Source organism: Papilio polytes, unplaced genomic scaffold, assembly GCF_000836215.1.
Source record: "Papilio polytes unplaced genomic scaffold, Ppol_1.0 DF823923.1, whole genome shotgun sequence".
Lineage (NCBI taxonomy): Eukaryota > Metazoa > Arthropoda > Insecta > Lepidoptera > Papilionidae > Papilio > Papilio polytes.
Window position 1 is genome coordinate 1986706 of NW_013525281.1, and position 18579 is coordinate 2005284.

The 18579-nt window shown below is 38.0% G+C and overlaps 2 protein-coding genes across 2 annotated transcripts; one reads left to right on the forward strand and one right to left on the reverse strand.

Moving 5' to 3' along the window:
• Positions 1–469: 469 nt before the first annotated feature.
• On the reverse strand, positions 470–2047 carry LOC106102306 (ATP-dependent (S)-NAD(P)H-hydrate dehydratase-like). The gene is made up of 2 exons (XM_013281730.1): positions 1422–2047; positions 470–1278 (listed from the first exon to the last, which is right to left on the reverse strand). The coding sequence occupies exons 1-2, from the start codon at positions 1668–1670 to the stop codon at positions 541–543; spliced, it is 987 nt and encodes a 328-aa protein (XP_013137184.1). The 5' UTR covers positions 1671–2047; the 3' UTR covers positions 470–540.
• A 322-nt stretch (positions 2048–2369) lies between these two features.
• LOC106102307 (muskelin) lies at positions 2370–15113 on the forward strand. Its single transcript, XM_013281731.1, has 15 exons — positions 2370–2526; positions 3202–3426; positions 5455–5656; positions 5953–6145; positions 6498–6676; positions 6951–7074; positions 7347–7573; positions 7864–8027; positions 8355–8493; positions 8923–9114; positions 9605–9763; positions 10191–10430; positions 10829–10984; positions 11399–11661; positions 12662–15113. Exons 1-14 carry the CDS (start codon positions 2441–2443, stop codon positions 11645–11647), a joined length of 2535 nt encoding a protein of 844 aa, XP_013137185.1. The 5' UTR covers positions 2370–2440; the 3' UTR covers positions 11648–11661; positions 12662–15113.
• Positions 15114–18579: the final 3466 nt, after the last annotated feature.

The following is an 18579-nucleotide window of genomic DNA, read 5'->3' on the forward strand; positions in this document are numbered from 1 at the left end:
ATACGCAGTATTGTTGTCATTGCCAATTGATAAACTTAATATCCAATTATCTGTTGTAGATTAAAATATATTTTACTATTTTCCATCGTTTTACTTACTTTTACGCAAAAACGTATACAATACGATCGATTATTTATAAAATGTGAACAAATATTGTTTGTTTTACGCATAGGTATTGCGTTTATGAACGTATTGCGTATATGTCATGAGTGAAAATGAGCGGGAATGTTTGGAATTTTCAAACATTTTTCTATAGTTTGCCCCTACACCATATATGATATAACTTTATTTTTGCAGACCGTGGTAAAAAAAAATCTTTATTACTCTTGCATTAGGACAAGTTGTAAATATATTGGGATAAAGTGATGTTAAATTCTGTATATATATGAAATGCTAATGTGTTCTAAAATGTGTAAATAGCTAGTTTCCACAAAAAAGTAAATCGATATGACAAAAATAAAAAATCTGAGACAATGCCACTATATATTGTAATTCAATGAGATTCGTTATAACATGTATTTAGTATATGCATAAATTCATTTAAAGAAATTGCTCCTCAAAGGCTTTATGCAGTTCTTTCAACATATCTGAAGCTATCATACTTCGTCCGTAAATCTTGTAAGCTCTTGAATTGCACGACCTTGTTAACCTTGCGGCGGCATAAGCTGCAACACTCTGTGAAAATGGTGTTATTTTTCCTTTTGTACAGAAATAGTTTGTTTTCAAAGCCCAGTTGAAAAATGTCCCTAAGCTTCCAGATAAAATGTCGCCTTGTCCGCCAGCACGGCGACTAGAGCCACCTTCGTTTGACGACCATTTAACAGATCCCACACTAGAAAGAAAATTGTCATATTCTCCTTTAGCTAAAACTGACACATTGGTACCCCAGTATTCATACCAAGATAAATTCTTTGCCTGAACAGCTTGCATTAAACGACTTGCTTCTCTTTTGTTTGGAGTAAGAATAACACCTGGACTGGGGTAATCTTTTAAAATTGAGATATTCTGACATACTGCAAATAAACCATCAGCATCAATAACCATTGGTTTCTTCAAAGATTTACATGTTTGCATTATTTCTCGCGCTAATTTAATAGCTTCATCGTCTCTACCTAACCCTGGTCCGAGAACTATGACATCCATTTTTGATAGGATATAGTTCAGTTTTGAGGCAGAATTCATATTAAGAAATGGATAAACAATAAGATCTGGACTGTAAGCTTTTATGATGGGGGCTGCATTCTCTGTTGTTATCACATATACCAAATCAGCTCCAGCCTAAACAAATAAAAAATATGTATTAATTATGTGTGTTTAATTAACAAATTTTTACTATCATTACTTATGATTAATACAAATAAAAGAACTTTAGTAGATCTGTAAAAAGTCCATCTTTTACCATAATGGTGAAATATACATACCCTTAATGCTGATATAGCAGCAAAATATGGAGCTCCGGTATATTCCACAGACCCTCCAATGATGCCAATTTTACCAGCTTCCCCTTTACCTTTGCCATCCAGTTCAGGTATAATGGACTTGCTAATACTCTTAAGATCACTTATTCTCAATTCATTAATGTTTGAACACTGTTCTACTAAATTAGACTGAACAACACATATAATTGTTGTGATTGTAATGAAGAACAAAATATTTGCCAAACAATTCATTGTTTATCCTAAGATATACGAATCAGTCGGGTTACAACGCAAGATAACAGTGGCTATTGTCACTATTAGACGACCTGCATGTTTTAAAGTGTAAGTCTATCCGTAATAATATTTATATTTATGTGGCCTTGTGATATATGATAATTTGAAGGTCAGCCAGGCAAGTAACATGAATGTTTTTTTATGAGATTTATATTCCTATATGGCGTTGTTCGGAACCTAAAGAAGACAGCATGAAAATAAGACAATCTCAATGCTTATAATCTCAAAATACGGAATAGGTTTGTCGGTATTCGGCGATTTCGAGTTTTTCTTAGCATGATTCTTATCAATCTGACAATTCTTTATCATGCAAAGGGAAGAGTTATCAAGTTTCAGTGACATTGACAAGTTGATAATATTTTGACAATGACAAGGAGAATATAGTGCGACAAACTTATCTGGTCCAGTGGGCTAAAGTAAAATAGCGGTTGCTTTTGGCAGAGAAAATTATATAATTAGGCAACATAAGAGTTTCATACTTTTGTATCTACATGCATGATCCATTTTTGTGAATTAACAAGTGTTGCGCGTTATGTGTAACTTCTTGGTAAAACATTGGCAATGGATTAGAACAGAAAAAAAGAAATTGTTTATAGTTATTTATGGTTCATCTTTATCTTATTTTGATATCTTTATCTGCTTTTGATCGCTGCTGTCATTCGGTTGTCAGACGTGAATTCAGTGATTGTGATATGAAAATAGTGCTATTTAATTAAAAAGACGGCGATATGGATATGGAAGAGAAATATGAATCCGTTGAATTATGTTATGCGGTGCATAAATACTCCAGCTATTCGGCGAATTATGTCCCGCAGTACGTACTTACATTTTATTCCTATATTCGTATAATAAATGCCATTTCCCGGTATTTATTTTGTTTATTTTTAGCTACAGAAGTATATATTTAGATAAACTATCGTAAGGAATTGCATTATTTGGTAGTACATTATGTACCAGACGACTGGAATATATTGAATTTTAAATTGACATCAAATTATCATATTCGCCTTGAAACGAAAACAACAACCGGTGCATTAATTCAGGAAAAAAAACCATATGACCATAATTTTACATAGGAAATTTCCTACCCTTTTGTGTTCCTACTACTTATGCCTTGTTGTTTTAAAATGAATGTAATCATAATGGCCTAACTTATTCTATACAGGGAGTATCTTCATATAATAAATATTTAATAAAATTATCTAAACAAACAACTAGCTAAAAAGCCAAATTAGTAAACTTTCTCAGTTTCAGTCATTTTTTTTCTATTAAAAGTGATTTTTAGTTGACTGTTAAATCTTACTAATATTGTTAATATAAAAGTTTGTTATAAGATAAATGACTGAATTAATCTCCATGAAATTTGTCACAGTATGCTCTACAATAGTGCGGAAGAACACAGGCTACTTGACTTACGGAAGGAGTCATTGGCAACAGCTAATGTAAACATTTTCTTTATCATACCATTAAAAATCAAATTACTTTTTAGAAACATCATGGTTAACAACCCTTCGGATCAATTATCAAGATGGTTTACGGACAGTTCAAGCGCCAGCATGATGCAGCCACAGTACATCATACTCAAGTTAAAATCCTTATCAATAGTAGATACTATAAAATTTGGTAAATATATAAAACCTCATGTGAGCGATCTCAAGAAGTTTCAAGTGTTTGGTGGTATGGATGAAAATAATATTTCCCTGCTCTTAACAGCGTAAGTATTCTTACACTAACTACTTTGTAACTGAGCTTCAACTGTTACTTGTATTAATATATTAGGGCCTGTCCAAATTGTAAATTGTTAACAATCCAATGTGTAAAATGGGATGAAGTCGGATGTATCGGATTTTGTACCCTTATCTGACAGTGACATCATTATTACGCTATATCAGCCAGTGGTGGGACAGGCTCTTAGTGTATTTGTTTATTAAAGAGGATAAAAAGGGATACTATGTATGAAGACAAGTTCTAATTCTAACAATTCTATTATAAAGAACATTTCTATGTTACTGTTTAGTATCCTATTAAGATTTGTGTTCATAAAAGTTTATTTAGAAGGATAATTTTTACTATATATCTCTAGAATAACTTAACGGATCATACTGAAATTTAGCATAGATAAAACACATAGGCTTCTAATTGATTTAAACCTGGGACATAGTTCCTTTGACAACTAGTTCATAATAAACATTGATTACTACAATTAAGCTGATAGATGTAATCTATAAATAGAATGTAACTCATCCAAATATTTGTGTTTTTGTTGTTTTCCAATATTAATAGTTTTTCATTGATAATCATTTAGTTCTAATAAATGTTTTGTATATGGATATAGTAATTTGTTAATTACTGATAAATCACTTGAACTATCATTGTTGGTTTTAATTACTTTGTAACTTTTAATTAAATGTATTGACATAAGGAATATGGAAATAATTAAATCAATTAATAATGATGTTTACAAAATGGATGATTTATAACATTCTAGAACTATTCCTTTTTCCACATAGTAGAATAATAATCTTACTTCTTACTAATATAAATGCTAAAGTTTCGATGGATGGATGGATGGATGGATGTTTGTTACCGTTTGTAGCCTAAACGGCTGAACTGATCTCCATGAAATTTGGCACAGGTTTAGAGCATAGTCTGGAAGAACATATAGGCTACTTTTTATCCCGGGAATAGTTACGGTTCCCGTGGGATTCATTAATTTAGTTTTTTAATGTTCAGTCAATCATTCTGCAACGGTTCAACATATCTTTTTGTAATTTGGCACAGATATAAAACAAAGTCTACTACTATAGTACTCCACACATGGGATAAGCTTCTTCCCAGAGAAATGTCCGGTTCCCGAGGGATACGTAGATTTTTGTAATTTATATAGTTCGTATGTTTTCTAATACCACGCGGACTAAGTCGCGGGCAACAGCTCGTTTGTAATATTGTATGTTATTGGACAATGGAAACAAATTAATTGATAGATTGTACGATGCTTGTATATTTTAAATTACAGTTGTTCATGCATAACTTAGACATGTATAACAAGTTTAAGAATTAAGTAATCACTGATTTTGTTTTTAAGTTAACCATTTTTTACTTCTATGTATCTTAGCGACCCAAGGTCATCGGTGCGCTGCGCAGTACATGCATCCTGACACAACTAATATATGTGCATAAACTCGCGAGAAGTTAAAAGCCACAAGAATATCTAACTTCTGTACTACAATGTTAATACTGTTACTTTATGGTTTATTAAATAACGAGCTGTTGCCCGCGACTTCGTACGCGTGGTATTAGAAAACATACAAACTATATAAATTACAAAAAGTTACGTATCGCTCGGGAACCGGACATTGCTCGGGGATGTAGCTTATCCCATGTGTACTGCAGACTTTATTTTATATCTGTGCAAAATTTCAATAAGATATGTTGAACCGTTGCAGAATGATCGAGTAAACATTAAAAAACTAAATTAATGAATCCCACGGGAACCGTAACTATTCCCGGGATAAAAAATAGCCTATGTGTTCTTCCAGACTATGCTCTAAACCTGTGCCAAATATCATGGAGATCCGTTCAGCCGTTTAGGCTACAAACGCTAACAAACATCCATCCATCCATCTAAACTTTCGCATTTATAATATTAGTAAGATAATATTAGTAACATTAAATAAAATGTAAACATAACAATCATTGTATTTAAATCGGGTTTTAATGGATTTTACTTTTTCTATTTCAGTGGTCTGAAGAAAGATAATACACCAGAGACATTTAAACTCAGGAATAGAACTACAGAGGGTTTGTACTTGCCCATACAGTATATCAAAATTGTTCCCCTTGTTTCCTGGGGTCCGGCTTATAATTATACCATCTGGTATGTGGAGCTACATGGCAGGAACCAGGAGGATTTTATTCAAAATGCTGTGGAAACTATTAACTTGGTAAATTTAATGGTTATTATATTATTTACAACACGGCTAAAACTCACGTGGGAACTTTCGGTGTAGGCACCGCCCGATTGCGAATAAAGCCGGCATCCACTCACTCTGAAGAAGGACCCCCTACGGGTTTGAAACTGGTCGGTGCCTACACCGAAAGTTCCCAAGTGAGTTTTAGCCGTGTTATAAATAATATAGTGTAATGTCTCACGAAAGTTTTAATAAGTTAAGTAATGGTTATTGTATGTAAAGATCGATTTTATGTCATTAATTAAAATTGTAACAAATATTTTTTATAGCGTAAGGAAGAAGAGGCAGTACGTATTTTGTTGAAGCATTTACGCCGACGTCGGTATAAAGATGCTTTCGAAGCGTTGTCTAGAGAAACCGGTGTCCAGCTCGAAGGACCAACTCAGGCTCGTCTATGGAATGCTTTAGTTGAAAATGGAGACTACAAATTAGCTGAAGAGATATTAGAAGAGGCTTTGAATGGTAAGTATAATTGGTTTGGTTTATAAAATTGTGTGTTTTCTTTTTATTTTCAACAAGCTGTTCCCATGCGACTTCATTTGCAAAATCTTCATTTCATTGAAAACATTCTGACAAATGACATCAAATGTTTTTTGCTAACAGAACCATTACCATAGTAGTGTTTAATTTTTTTATGTACATTTTCTTGCAAACCATTTCACGCCTAAATAGCTTGAAAATATATAGACTAAAGCATCGTCCATGTAAAGGGTTTTATTGAAAAATAATTATTCAAATTCTGTGTGATTGTTGTGATTTCTGCCATCCTACATAATAAAGAAATGTGTGTTTTATGATATGATGTCTGGTGCAGAGGGCGAGATGGACTGGTACCTGTCGTGGCAGCCGTACCAGCCGGAGTGGCGGCAGCTGTCGCCGTGCTCCGCGGCGGTGGAGGCGCGGCTGTGCTGCGGGGACGCGGTGCCGCCCGCGCTGCGCCCGCGCCCGCAAGACCTCGCCTGCGCGGACCGCGAGCCACGTATGGAGCTGATGGTTAGTAATATATTTACAACTCTACTGAATTTAGGTTTATAGGTTTAAATTTAGCACTACTATTTATTTTATTGATTTCATTATATAGGCACCGAAATTTCTAAACTGATTTGAAAAATTCTTTCCCCATTAAAAACCCACATCATCACTCAGTATCAAAATATATTATACATGTAGTGGAAAGGTATGTCTTTGCCAACCAGGCGAAGCTGACGGGATTGCTAGTTAATTTTAAGTATTATTATCTCTTACACTATGATAATTGTGATGTTAGGAAGTGTTGGCGAGCGGCGCTGGCGGCGAGGGCGGCGAGGGGTGCGAGGTGGGGTGCGGCGGCGCGTGCACGGCGCGCCCCGGCCCGCGCGGCGGACACCAGCTCGTCGTCGACACCAACACCGGTACATCTTCATACACACTGCATTATAACAAGCGGAATAACAAATATCATATAGATTTTTCATTTCTATTGAATTCGACTACACATACAAATATTGCCAGTGTTAAGAAGAAAACCGATAACGGAAACGGCATACCACTACACCTACCGGAAGACGTCTCCTCACTATGACAGCTGTCAATGTCAATTAGACGATTTAATGATAAGCGCGCCATTCCTCTCTAATATAGACTTAGTATTGAAGTATAACATTATAATATTGTCCAAAACCAGGTACGTTGTACTTGTTCGGTGGATGGAACGGTACGGAGGACTTAGATGACCTGTGGAGCTACAGCACGAGCTCGGAGCGGTGGTCGCTGCTGTGTCGGCACAGCAGCCTGACTGGTGGGCCTTCGCCCCGCTCCTGCCACAAGATGGTGTTCGACCCCGTCAACGAGCGCCTCTACACCCTCGGACGGTACCTAGACAACGCACAGCGAGTGCCAGCCAATATGAATGTAAGTACATTTTGTAATTCATTTAATTATCAAAATATTCGATCTTAAAAGCACACAGGAAAGAAATTTGAACGAAATGGATTAAAACCATGTCAATAACAATAACTCGTACAAAGTTAGAACCCAACCATGTAAAGTGGCCCTGCTGCACTTTGACAGCCCAGCTTGTAACCTCTTTAAATTACACGTCGTGCATTTTCACAATAAATTTGTATTATTTTCAATATTATCGATAATATTAAAATAAATACGATGGACTATATATTTTTTATAAATTTAAAATTGTTTAGAGCGAGCTATACGTGTACGACGTGTGCGCGGGGACTTGGTCGCTGGCGTGCGCGGACACGGCGGCGGCGGGGGGGCCGCGGCTAGTCTTCGACCACCAGATGTGTCTCGACGCAGACACGCAGACTATATACGTATTCGGAGGACGAGTGCTGCCATCTAACACGTATGTAAATACGTCCCCACTGAGCGGTTTAGAACATACCCTAAGTTAGGCCCACTGCGGGTTGGTTGATTTCACACATATTTTTTAATTTCTTTGTTGATATGTGCAGGTTGCATCACGATGTTTTCCTTTATAGGAAGAACGTCGGGTAAATTATGTACATATGAAATTTGAAAGATCGAACATCTTATTGGTATAGCGGGATTCGAACCCAGGACCTGTGGATGAGTCACCGACGCTCTTTGGTGTCTGTTCCATCCGCTTAGTATCGATTAATGGTCATTAATCACAAAGTTAGTTAAATAATTAAGATTTCTTTTGTATCAGTGAGGAGCTGGTGAGTCCGCAGTACTCAGGTCTGTACGCGTACTACATCAACAGCAACACGTGGCAGCAGCTGCTGGCCGATCGACACGACCTGCCCGCGCCGCAGCCGCGCGTCTCCCACTCCATGCTCTTCCATCCCGTGAGTACACGCACGTACGCACGCACGCACGCACGAACGTACACACGCACGCACGAATGTACACAGGCACGTACCAACGTATACACACCGTTCTTGGTAAAAACACAAGTCTACTTTTTATTTTAAACCATTATTTCCAAAATCTTACAACACATTCCACATTTGCGTGGTTTGTAGACTTCACACTTTTTACACAAATAAACTTCTGTATAATACCGTTAGCAAAATTACAATTAAAGAAAGAAACAAAAATAAAAAACAAGGAATAAATACAATAAAAATCCTTAACTTTTAACAAAAGATATCTATATCCCCTTCAGGCCCTACTGCTGTCTTAGTTACTGGTTGTTTAAAGTTGTTAATTTTTTTTTACGCGTTATCCATAATAATTCTTAGCTCTGACTTAAATGTTTATGTATTGTATTGTAGGTGCAGCGTCGTCTGTACATGTTCGCGGGGCAGCGCAACAAGGAGCAGCTGCTGGACCTGTGGTGGTGGGACGTGGGCGAGGGGCGCTGCGGCGCGCTGTGCGCCGGCGCCGCCGCCTGCCCGCCGCCCGCCGCCGGCTTCACGCAGCGCGCCACCATCGACCCCGACACCGACGAGATCTTCGTGCTCTCCGTACACACTTTTACAATACAATATTTAAACTAGCTGTTGCCCGTGATTTCGTACACGCAATATTAAGATAAAAAAGTAGCCTATAATTTCAGTTCAGTTCAGAAAGTTCAGTTTCGGAGAATACCCGGAACAAACGCGGCTTGCTGACAGACACGCAGACAAATTTTTTTTTAATGCTTTTCATTTTAGTTATTAGCAACGTAAATACATCATATTCCCGAAGTCTGGAATTTTTCTTTTGATATTACAAACAGATACTCCAATTTTATTATATGTATTGCTAAGCAGAAAATTACTACCGTGTTCTAGAATTGATGCAACACTAGATTGTCGGCATAAACGTCACGTCCCTAGCTGACCGCTGTCACTGTCATTAGAAGGATTGATATATTCGCGGGAATTCCTGACGAGATCTCTAGTGCAATGTGTAAATTAATATGGCTGGTTACAATTATAATAATTGTTTAAAAGTATTTTTGTATTGTTGCAGGGCATGAGCAAGGAGAAGGACAAGCGCGTGTACAACTCGCTGTGGGTGTTCTCGCTGCGGCGGCTGACGTGGACGTGCGTGTACCGCAACGACTGCGTCACGCCCGCGGAGCCCCGCCCCCGCTTCGCGCACCAGCTCGTGTACGACCCCGTCAGGAAGGTATACATAAATAAACAAATTTAAGATATATTCATCTTTCTTCTTATCCTACTCCCGTAGGGTCGGCGCAACAGGTTTTTGTCCTCCACATAACTCTATTCGATAATGTCACCTTTCCGGCAATCCATCCATCTCTTTCTAGGTCTATCTCTACCGGTGTACCCTTCTACACTCATAACTAACATTCTTCTTGTAACATGCGATTCATCCCTCCTTATAACATGCCCCCATGCTAACCTTTTACTTCTTACCTTCTCTACTACTGGGACTACTCTCAAACTTCCTCTAATATACTCATTTCATATCTCATCCATTCGTGTTGCCACACATCCATCTTAACCTTATCCTTTCATCCGTCTCTTGTACTACCTTACTGTTATTTTGGTAACTGTAACTTGTATTTTTAAATGTCGACGCACGTTCGCAGATCCACTACCTGTTCGGCGGCAACCCGGGCACGGCGAGCAGTCCGCGGCTGCGGCTGGACGACCTGTGGGCGCTGCGGCTGGAGCGCGCCTCCCGCGGCGGCGTGTGGCGCTCCGTGCGCGCGGCGCTGCGCGAGGCGCACTACCGCGAGCTGGCCGCCGCGCCCGCGCTGCGCCCGCGCGCGCTGCACTACCTGCGCCACGACCTCAGCGCCGCGCTCGACCACTGCGACCCCGCCCAGGTACACACCCTTCACACAACTTACTAACTGCCTCTACCCTCGCGCGGCGCTTCCTCACTGCTCGCAGAAAACTATACAAAAACACAACATAGCGAGCGAGAGGTCAGCACAGTGTAGCAGCGAGAGGCGAGGTCAGCCTCACAAATTGTTTCACAAATTTTGTGTAGTTAGCAGTCTCGGTTACCCTATTCAATTAATGTATTACTTTACCTTAATGCGATGGAGCTAGACAAAAACAAAAAGCCAAAGCTAGCGCAGGAACGGCTTAGTCTCTCCAGCACACAGCTGTCTACTTTTTGGCACAATTTTTGTACTATTTTGTCTATACAATAAGTCCGTGTAATTATTACTTTTTCTGGAATTAAGGATATTCTATCATATTAATAATGTGTTTGCAGGTGTCCCAGTTCCAGAAGCTAGCCACCGCGCTGTTCGTGAGCCCGGCGGTGGAGTGGCGCGCCGCGTGCGCGCTGTCGCCGCGCCGCGCCCGCACGCTGGCCCGCCGCAGGGCGCGCCGCACGCCGCACGCCGACCTCGCACACGCACTCGCCGCGGTAAACACAACCATATACACACAATCATACTTCATACTAATATTATAAACTAGCTTACGCCCGCGACTCCGTCCACGTGAAATTAATAAAAAAAAAAGTGAGTAGCCTATGTGTTTTTCCAGACTATCCTCTATATCTATAGTAAATTTTATCCAAATCCATAAAAACTCTAAGAAACATACATCTAAACTTTCGCATTTATAATATTAGTATGATGATGATTGTTATACGTATCTTTAGACCGGTTCAACTGATCTTAATGAAATTTAGCACAGACGTAACATAGTCAGGAGACGTAAAATCGTATTTTACTTACTAATTTTATTATTTAATTCCGCACGAACGAAGTCGCGGACAAAATAAAAACGGCCAGTAAAACTAAACAGGGTAAAATATGTTGGTGTATCGTTACAGGTGCTGGGCGCGGATGAGGCGTGCCCGGAGGCGCCGCAGCCGTTCGAGGAGGCGCGGCCGCCCACGCCGGACACGTGGGACGTGGGCGAGGTGGGCGGCGCGTGCGAGGGCGCGGCCAGCGAGGAGGAGGAGGAGGCGGGCTGGGCGGCGCGCGACGCCCGCGTGCGCCTCTACGACCGCCTCAGCGCCTACTTCCGCCCCTCCAGCGTGCCGCCGCGCGCAGACGTCGCAGACCTCATCTCCCTCTAGACCTCGCAACCAAGGTGACACCTCGCTCATCATCATCTGTCTCCTTATTCTACTCCCGTAGTGGCGTAACAGGAATTTGTCCTCCACATAACTCTATCATACGTCATCTCAGTCATCACACCCTTTCTCATCAGGACACCTTTCACGCAATACATCCATCTCTTATTAGGTCTACCTCTACCGATGTACCCTTCCACACTCATAACTAACGTTCTCTTTGTAACATGCGATTCATCCCTCCTCATAACATGCCCATACTGGGGCTACTCTCAAACTTCCTCTATTATGCTCAATTCGTAGGTATCATACATAGATTGCTTAAAACCTAAAAACGAGCAAGCGGCCACCTTAAAGGGCTGAAATGGCGAAGCGATTGCTGCCTATAGACATCCGCAATTGCAGATGTTGCCTACCCTTTATTGACAGAGGAGACGCACATAAACAGGATGCTTCTCCTTCCTATGCATCTCTTCCACTGTCAAAACATGTAAAATTAAAGCTAAACATGTAAGAACACCATAAACGTAAATATTTATAGATTGTTTTTTTTTCTGTATTTGGCATTCACACTTGGTGTATTTAGCCTGCCAGTGGCAATTATAGATTGTTAGTTCATTCAGTTTTAAACTTTTATTACAAGTGGTCGCACTAAACTTTACAACTGATATACAAAACGTCGATAAGTTAAAATCCAAGGAAACCACAAAATATTTTAAGTTATAGAGGTTTTAAGTTATCAAGGGTCTATCTTATAGAGATTTTGGGCTCTGATGGGAAGGGAACATATTATTTTTTGAAGTTATAGTGGTTTTATGTTACCGAGGTTTGAGTTATCGAGGTTTTACTGTAGTACCTTTCAGAGAAAGTACCGGTGGAAAAATTTTGTTCTTCATGCGTGATATATATTATATATTTCTTAAAAGTCGTTGGTTTCACCATTACTATATCAAGGCCCGAGTCAATTTGAATAAATTACTTTTATAAGTACTTTAAAACTAAATTTATAATTTTCAGTTGAACCAAAATGCAGCAGAAGTGATCGCCACCTGGAGATATCTAAAATTATGAATGTTTTGACATTTTCTATTGTAATATCAAAGATACAGTAAATGTATGGTAAATGATTCATTATTTTAGATCTTATGTCAATGAAATAAGGTTTATTTTGCGTTGTTTTATTGTATAATTTATAAAATGTACAATGCGCATGTTTCAATGCAAGTAATAATTTAGAGCATAGACTAAAATTGTACATTTTAATTTTATTTCGTTTGTAATTGTAAAATAAGTTATTAAAAGATTTCTTTTGATGTTTTGTTTTTCAAAGTATTTTTTTTCTTTGTTTTTTATTTTTTAATATCATGGTTACCTTATATAATGTATGTATCCATAATATAATATTTCCTTGTTTGTAAAGGAAAAAGTAATTATTTAGTTTAAGACATGTTGATATAAGTAACGGAGCTATAAAAGGCGCTCTGTCAATAAAAAGTCACCGTTTTTTTTTATAAAATGTACAGTGCGATTAAAAAATGTTATGAAATGAAAAAATATGGTTGAAAAATTTACTCATTTAAATAAAAAAAAATTAACACATTAATCTAAAAGGAATCTTTTTTAACATTCATGTATCTAACGCATTAACATGCTCGCCTTTTTATTTCTGTATATTACATTATTTCAAATTTTTTTACTGGAATAAAATACGGTGACGTCATAAGGCTCATATCACGTGTTACATTTACGTAATTTTACCTCTGATAATATTTGTACAAATTGCATTTTTCATAATTTAAACATATTTAATTATTATAATTTATCTCAATGATATCTAAAAACGGTGAATGCTACCAACAAAATAACATCAAAAGTCTAAAATAGTCAAAATAATTTGATGCAAAGAAAAATTTTGTAGTTTTCGTTTATTATTTGCTTTTTATTTTATTTTCTAGTCATTAACTTTCACATATTGACTGCAAGAAAGCATACGTTATAACCACGTTCACACAATAATTAAATTTACTATTAGTAAACATACTTTTTCTTTTCGTTCACTCTTATGTAAAATATGTAAATATTCCAGTAACTGCCGCACGCATGCCACTAAGGGCGTCCCTCAGTGTAGTCTTAAGCGTATAACTATAACTGTGAGTGCAGTAACTGCTTCTAGATAACATACTCTGATACGATTGTTTCTAGTTCATAGCATTTAGTTTGTTTTTATTCAAAATGCAAACCAAACTAGTAATACATTTACCCATATTTATGTCCGGAAGTATACTTTTGTAGTTCAAGTGTACACGTGACAATGTATTATGCTTGCCTCGGTCTTGTACACAAGGCAACGAAAATTGTTCAAACTCGGCGATTTAAATCTCCAAAACTTACCTATATTGTAAAGGTACAATCGGGGAATCTGTTGGTGGTCCACCTTAAGAGTTAGTTTGAATGTATTGTACATATTGGGATTATGTAAACGCAAATGTATTAGTTTTGAAGATTGTTTCCTTGTGTACGAAAGATCATAATTAAACTAAAAGATAATATACTTTATCTTAGAGATTTAATTTATTTAATTATAAATTAAGTTAAAGATAATTTTGTAAAAGTATTGTAATAGATATCAACTGGTATGTTCATTTGTATTTCTTGCTTTTTTTTATTATAATTCCCGTAACAGCTTATCATGACCTGTTGGAATAACAGATTTTGTCATAAATGACAATTATGTTTTTTCTGTTTTTATAACGTGTTACGTAACGTTGAGGGCCTGTCCCAACAAATTGTAAACTGTCTGATAACAATCCAACGTGTAAAATATGTGGAAATATCGGATTTTGGTCCCTTATCTGACAGTGACGTCCAACGTCTAACAGCCAGTGGTGGAACAGGCCCTTAACTACCAGTTTAAGAACTGATGTTTTTGTTTCCATAGCGCTGTAAAACTGACCGATCTATATACAATGCTCATATCGCTTTAAATTCGATAATTATGTAAAAATAATTAATGTAATTATGTATGTCTGATATTTTACACTTTTGTGGATATTTAAAGATCGATGTAGATCACTTACTATGTACATACATTTCGCAATATTGCGTAATGCTCAATTTATCTAAATGCACCAGCACATTTCGTAAAACTAAATGTATATGTAATTGATTATTTAAAATTGTCTTACAATGTCTTTGAAAGGAGATGCCAATGTTTCAGTGCGTGTATCTGCGGTGGAAACGCATTACTTTATTACTTTATTTTACGTACATTTTACAAAATGACATTGTTTTAACTTCTTGCCTAAGGGCAAAGTTATTTATGAATACGGGTTAAGTATACTATTTTGAAAATACCACGAATACAAACTGAAGAAAATCCTTGTTACAATTCTCACGAAAACTACTGATATGTAAATAATTATAAGGCACATCATTCAGTTGTTTATTGATATTATTTAAGGAATTTAATTGTCACTTTGTGTATCTAAATAAATATTTGATGTATAAATTGCATTTTGAATTATTCCCTCAGTATAGTATCCTTCAGTGAATGTTGATATTTGCTATTGAATTTATGAAAATGTAAATGAAGAATTCATAATCCTATTCCCTATATTGTCGACACAGCATTATGTATGTCTACATCTCTATAAATCGACGTTTAATATTTTTTTTTAATACTTATAGTGATTAATGGGAATATTTGGATGGATGGATGGAGTTTGTAGACTAAACTGCTGTACGGATTTTAATGATATTTGGTTTACAAGTTGACGACAGTCTGGAATAACACATAGGCTACCTACTATCGTTTTTGTTTTTAATTACTCACAGGCGGAATCATGGCCAAAAGTTAGTAATAAATAAAACATAAGAATTAAATATATCATTTATTATTTCAGTTACATGAATCAAATCAGTCATTGCGACAACACGGCGTTACCCAATACATTGAAAATAAATACGCTTTACATCAGCCATGATATGTTCCCAAGGCCGGTTCATTGCATCTGTCGTTGAATTACCAAATATTTTTATATTTAAGCAACATTGTTTTATACTCTCCGAAGCTCATGCGTTACATTTATATGATTTGATGGCAAAGACATGTAATCTGAAAACCGTCGACTTGAACTGCGAAATAATAAAATGGCCATCTTGCAATTGAAGCTAGGTGTCGTGTGCAGAGTGAACCATCAAACTGTGCGATGAGAGCCGACAACCGACATATTTACTCAGCTACAGAACAAATAGAACCATTAAATAATGGGAACATTCATGCTTCAATTGTCGAGCGCTTCAATACAAAGTAGCGGACAAATACTTTACAATATTTAAATAATAACACATAATTCTTCTATAATATAAAATAATAACTATATCTAGACAAATAAAGTCATCTAAATTGTTATATATAAACTATATAAAGAAAATATTTGGTTAATCGCTGCAGATGGCGCCACCGACGTGGGTACGCATCCGGCGGTTTTTCCCAAGGTAATCGAATACTGAAAAAAATATATAATATGGTTAAATGCGGCGAAGCCACGCCTCGGCGCATTTATCATATAGTCAATTGCACCTTAACTAATACTAAAAAATAAATTGGAACAATAAATACTCAAAATATTGCGTAAACAACCACTGTTGACAGTGAGTTATGTAATTAATGCATTGAGAAATGATCGAATGAAAAGAAGACGTTAGGGCAAAGGCAATGTCCCCGCGGCTTCCGTCTGAATCACAACGCTGCGACAGATGCCTGACTAGACATGACATACGCTGTCGGTTTCCGATGCTAAGCTACCATAATGTCGAAAAAAAAAAACAAAAAATAATACATTTTAATACTAATAAATTTGTAAGTAGTTTAAGTACGAGAAGAACGATTCTACGAATAAGCTAGGTAATACGATCTAGAAACAATAAATGCAAGGCTGTGGTCCTCGCGGGGCGAGCCGCCGCGCCCAGCTCTGCCAACAGAACGTACACTACATAGTATAATATTGCAAATGATTTCACTACGCGCCTCGAGGGGGCGCCTCGGTCACTACCTAAGAAGAATACTTGAAGGTTAACGTAGTAACTAGATCTAATCCTAAACAAGTAAAAATACCTAGGAAGGGCGAGTGCCCGCGCTACATGGAACGGTTCAACTAGCCTATGTCCAGGAGACACTAAAAGATAAACGACTACGTCATCCACCGGTTTCACGCAATCTTATCACGGGAAGCTGCAAACATCACATTCGATAACGTAAATAATAATAATTAATAATACCTCGTAACACTTTAATAATCTCTTGTAAATTTTGTCTTATCAATAGAGCGCCGGTCGAGCCCCGCGTGAGCAAACTTTGAGCAAATCGGGACGCGTTTACATTTGTGATGTGACTAATTTCGTTGTGATGCATTTGTCTGTCTGTCTGATTATGTGCATGTCTGTGTGTGTGCACGTGTGTGCAGGCTCGGCCGGCTCTTGGACAAGAAGTGGACGCGCGTGGCGACGCCACAGGACGGCAGAGTGCGTCGAGCCGGCTGCGACCCCCCTGTCCCACCTCTGTGTACTCTACCTTGTACATACCAAATATAAATGGGAAGACCTTCCTTTGATACGAACCATTCAGTTCGACGTTATAGATCGCAGCGACCTCGACGTTACTTTAACAGAACAAAATAATACGGAAATACTACAAATATAACTAGAACAAGATGGACGAAAGTATTCGGCGGAGGGCCACAACAACACAACAAACTAGAGAATAACAACTACAACAGATTACATAGTCTTTTTGCGCACTCAATGGATGGAAATCGACGAATATGTTTTTTTTTTAGATTTTTCATGGACGTACTAGACATTCGTATCGAGTAAATGATTACATAATGTGTATAATCTATGCGAACCTCACAGCGCTCATTAAATATGTAAATAATTAAAAAATAACGTTGCGCGGTTCCGTTGTCCGGTGCGAGGCGGGGCAGCCGCGCGGGGCGTGGCCGCGGGCGGCGGCGCCGAGTGCGTTCGCGTTATAAAATACACCGATACAATTACAAAAATATTCGTTAAAGATTAATTTGGCGTAGTGCAGTAGACGTAGGTACGAGGAAATTCGGTAATATCAAAATATTGTGAAAGGGCGATAGACAAAATAGGGAATGCGATACGTCTCACGTGACCTCTCTACGGAGGGGTGGGTGTGCGGGGGGCGGGGGGTGCGGCGCGCCCGCACTAAACAACAAAGGCCGCGGCGCGCCGCCGCCCGCACCCCGCCATTAAAATCAGTCAACATTCATATAACACCAACTACACAGGGCGGGGCTCCGCGCACTCTCGGCCAAGCGGCACACTGACCACTGGCCACACCCACAAGTCAACTAGTCTCGTAAACAATTCACCTCAAACATCCCCTTAATATTTAATGGGATGTAATAACGATTGCTAAAATGATGAGAAAAATTTATTCTAATTCAGTACAAAAGACAACCATTATGCAATTCCATAATTTATCTAATTTAATTATTGATTACTTATACGTCAGTAAACTACGCGACTACTCTTTTATTAAAGAACAGTGCGTGTGAACATTGCACAAATCGCATCTAATATCTTAAAATGTATACTAAAATTTTTAATGCTCAATTTTTTCTTCTTTTAAAGACAGTTCTTAAGAGAACAGGTTATATTTGATGCTGAGGTGAATTGTATTATAAAGTACACTACATTTATTAGTTATTATGTTGAGTTGTGTAGTGGGCGTGGCTCAGTGTGTTGTGGGCGGGGCGTGCGGTGCGCGCGCGCCGCCGCACAGTTTGACGGTTCACGGCGGGGGGGTAGCGGCGCGGCGCACCATTTTCGCTTTAACACTAGTTAAGTACCGCGGAGCCTCGCTTACATTATTGGTACGATTAATTACAAGTAGTTTTATAAAAGGT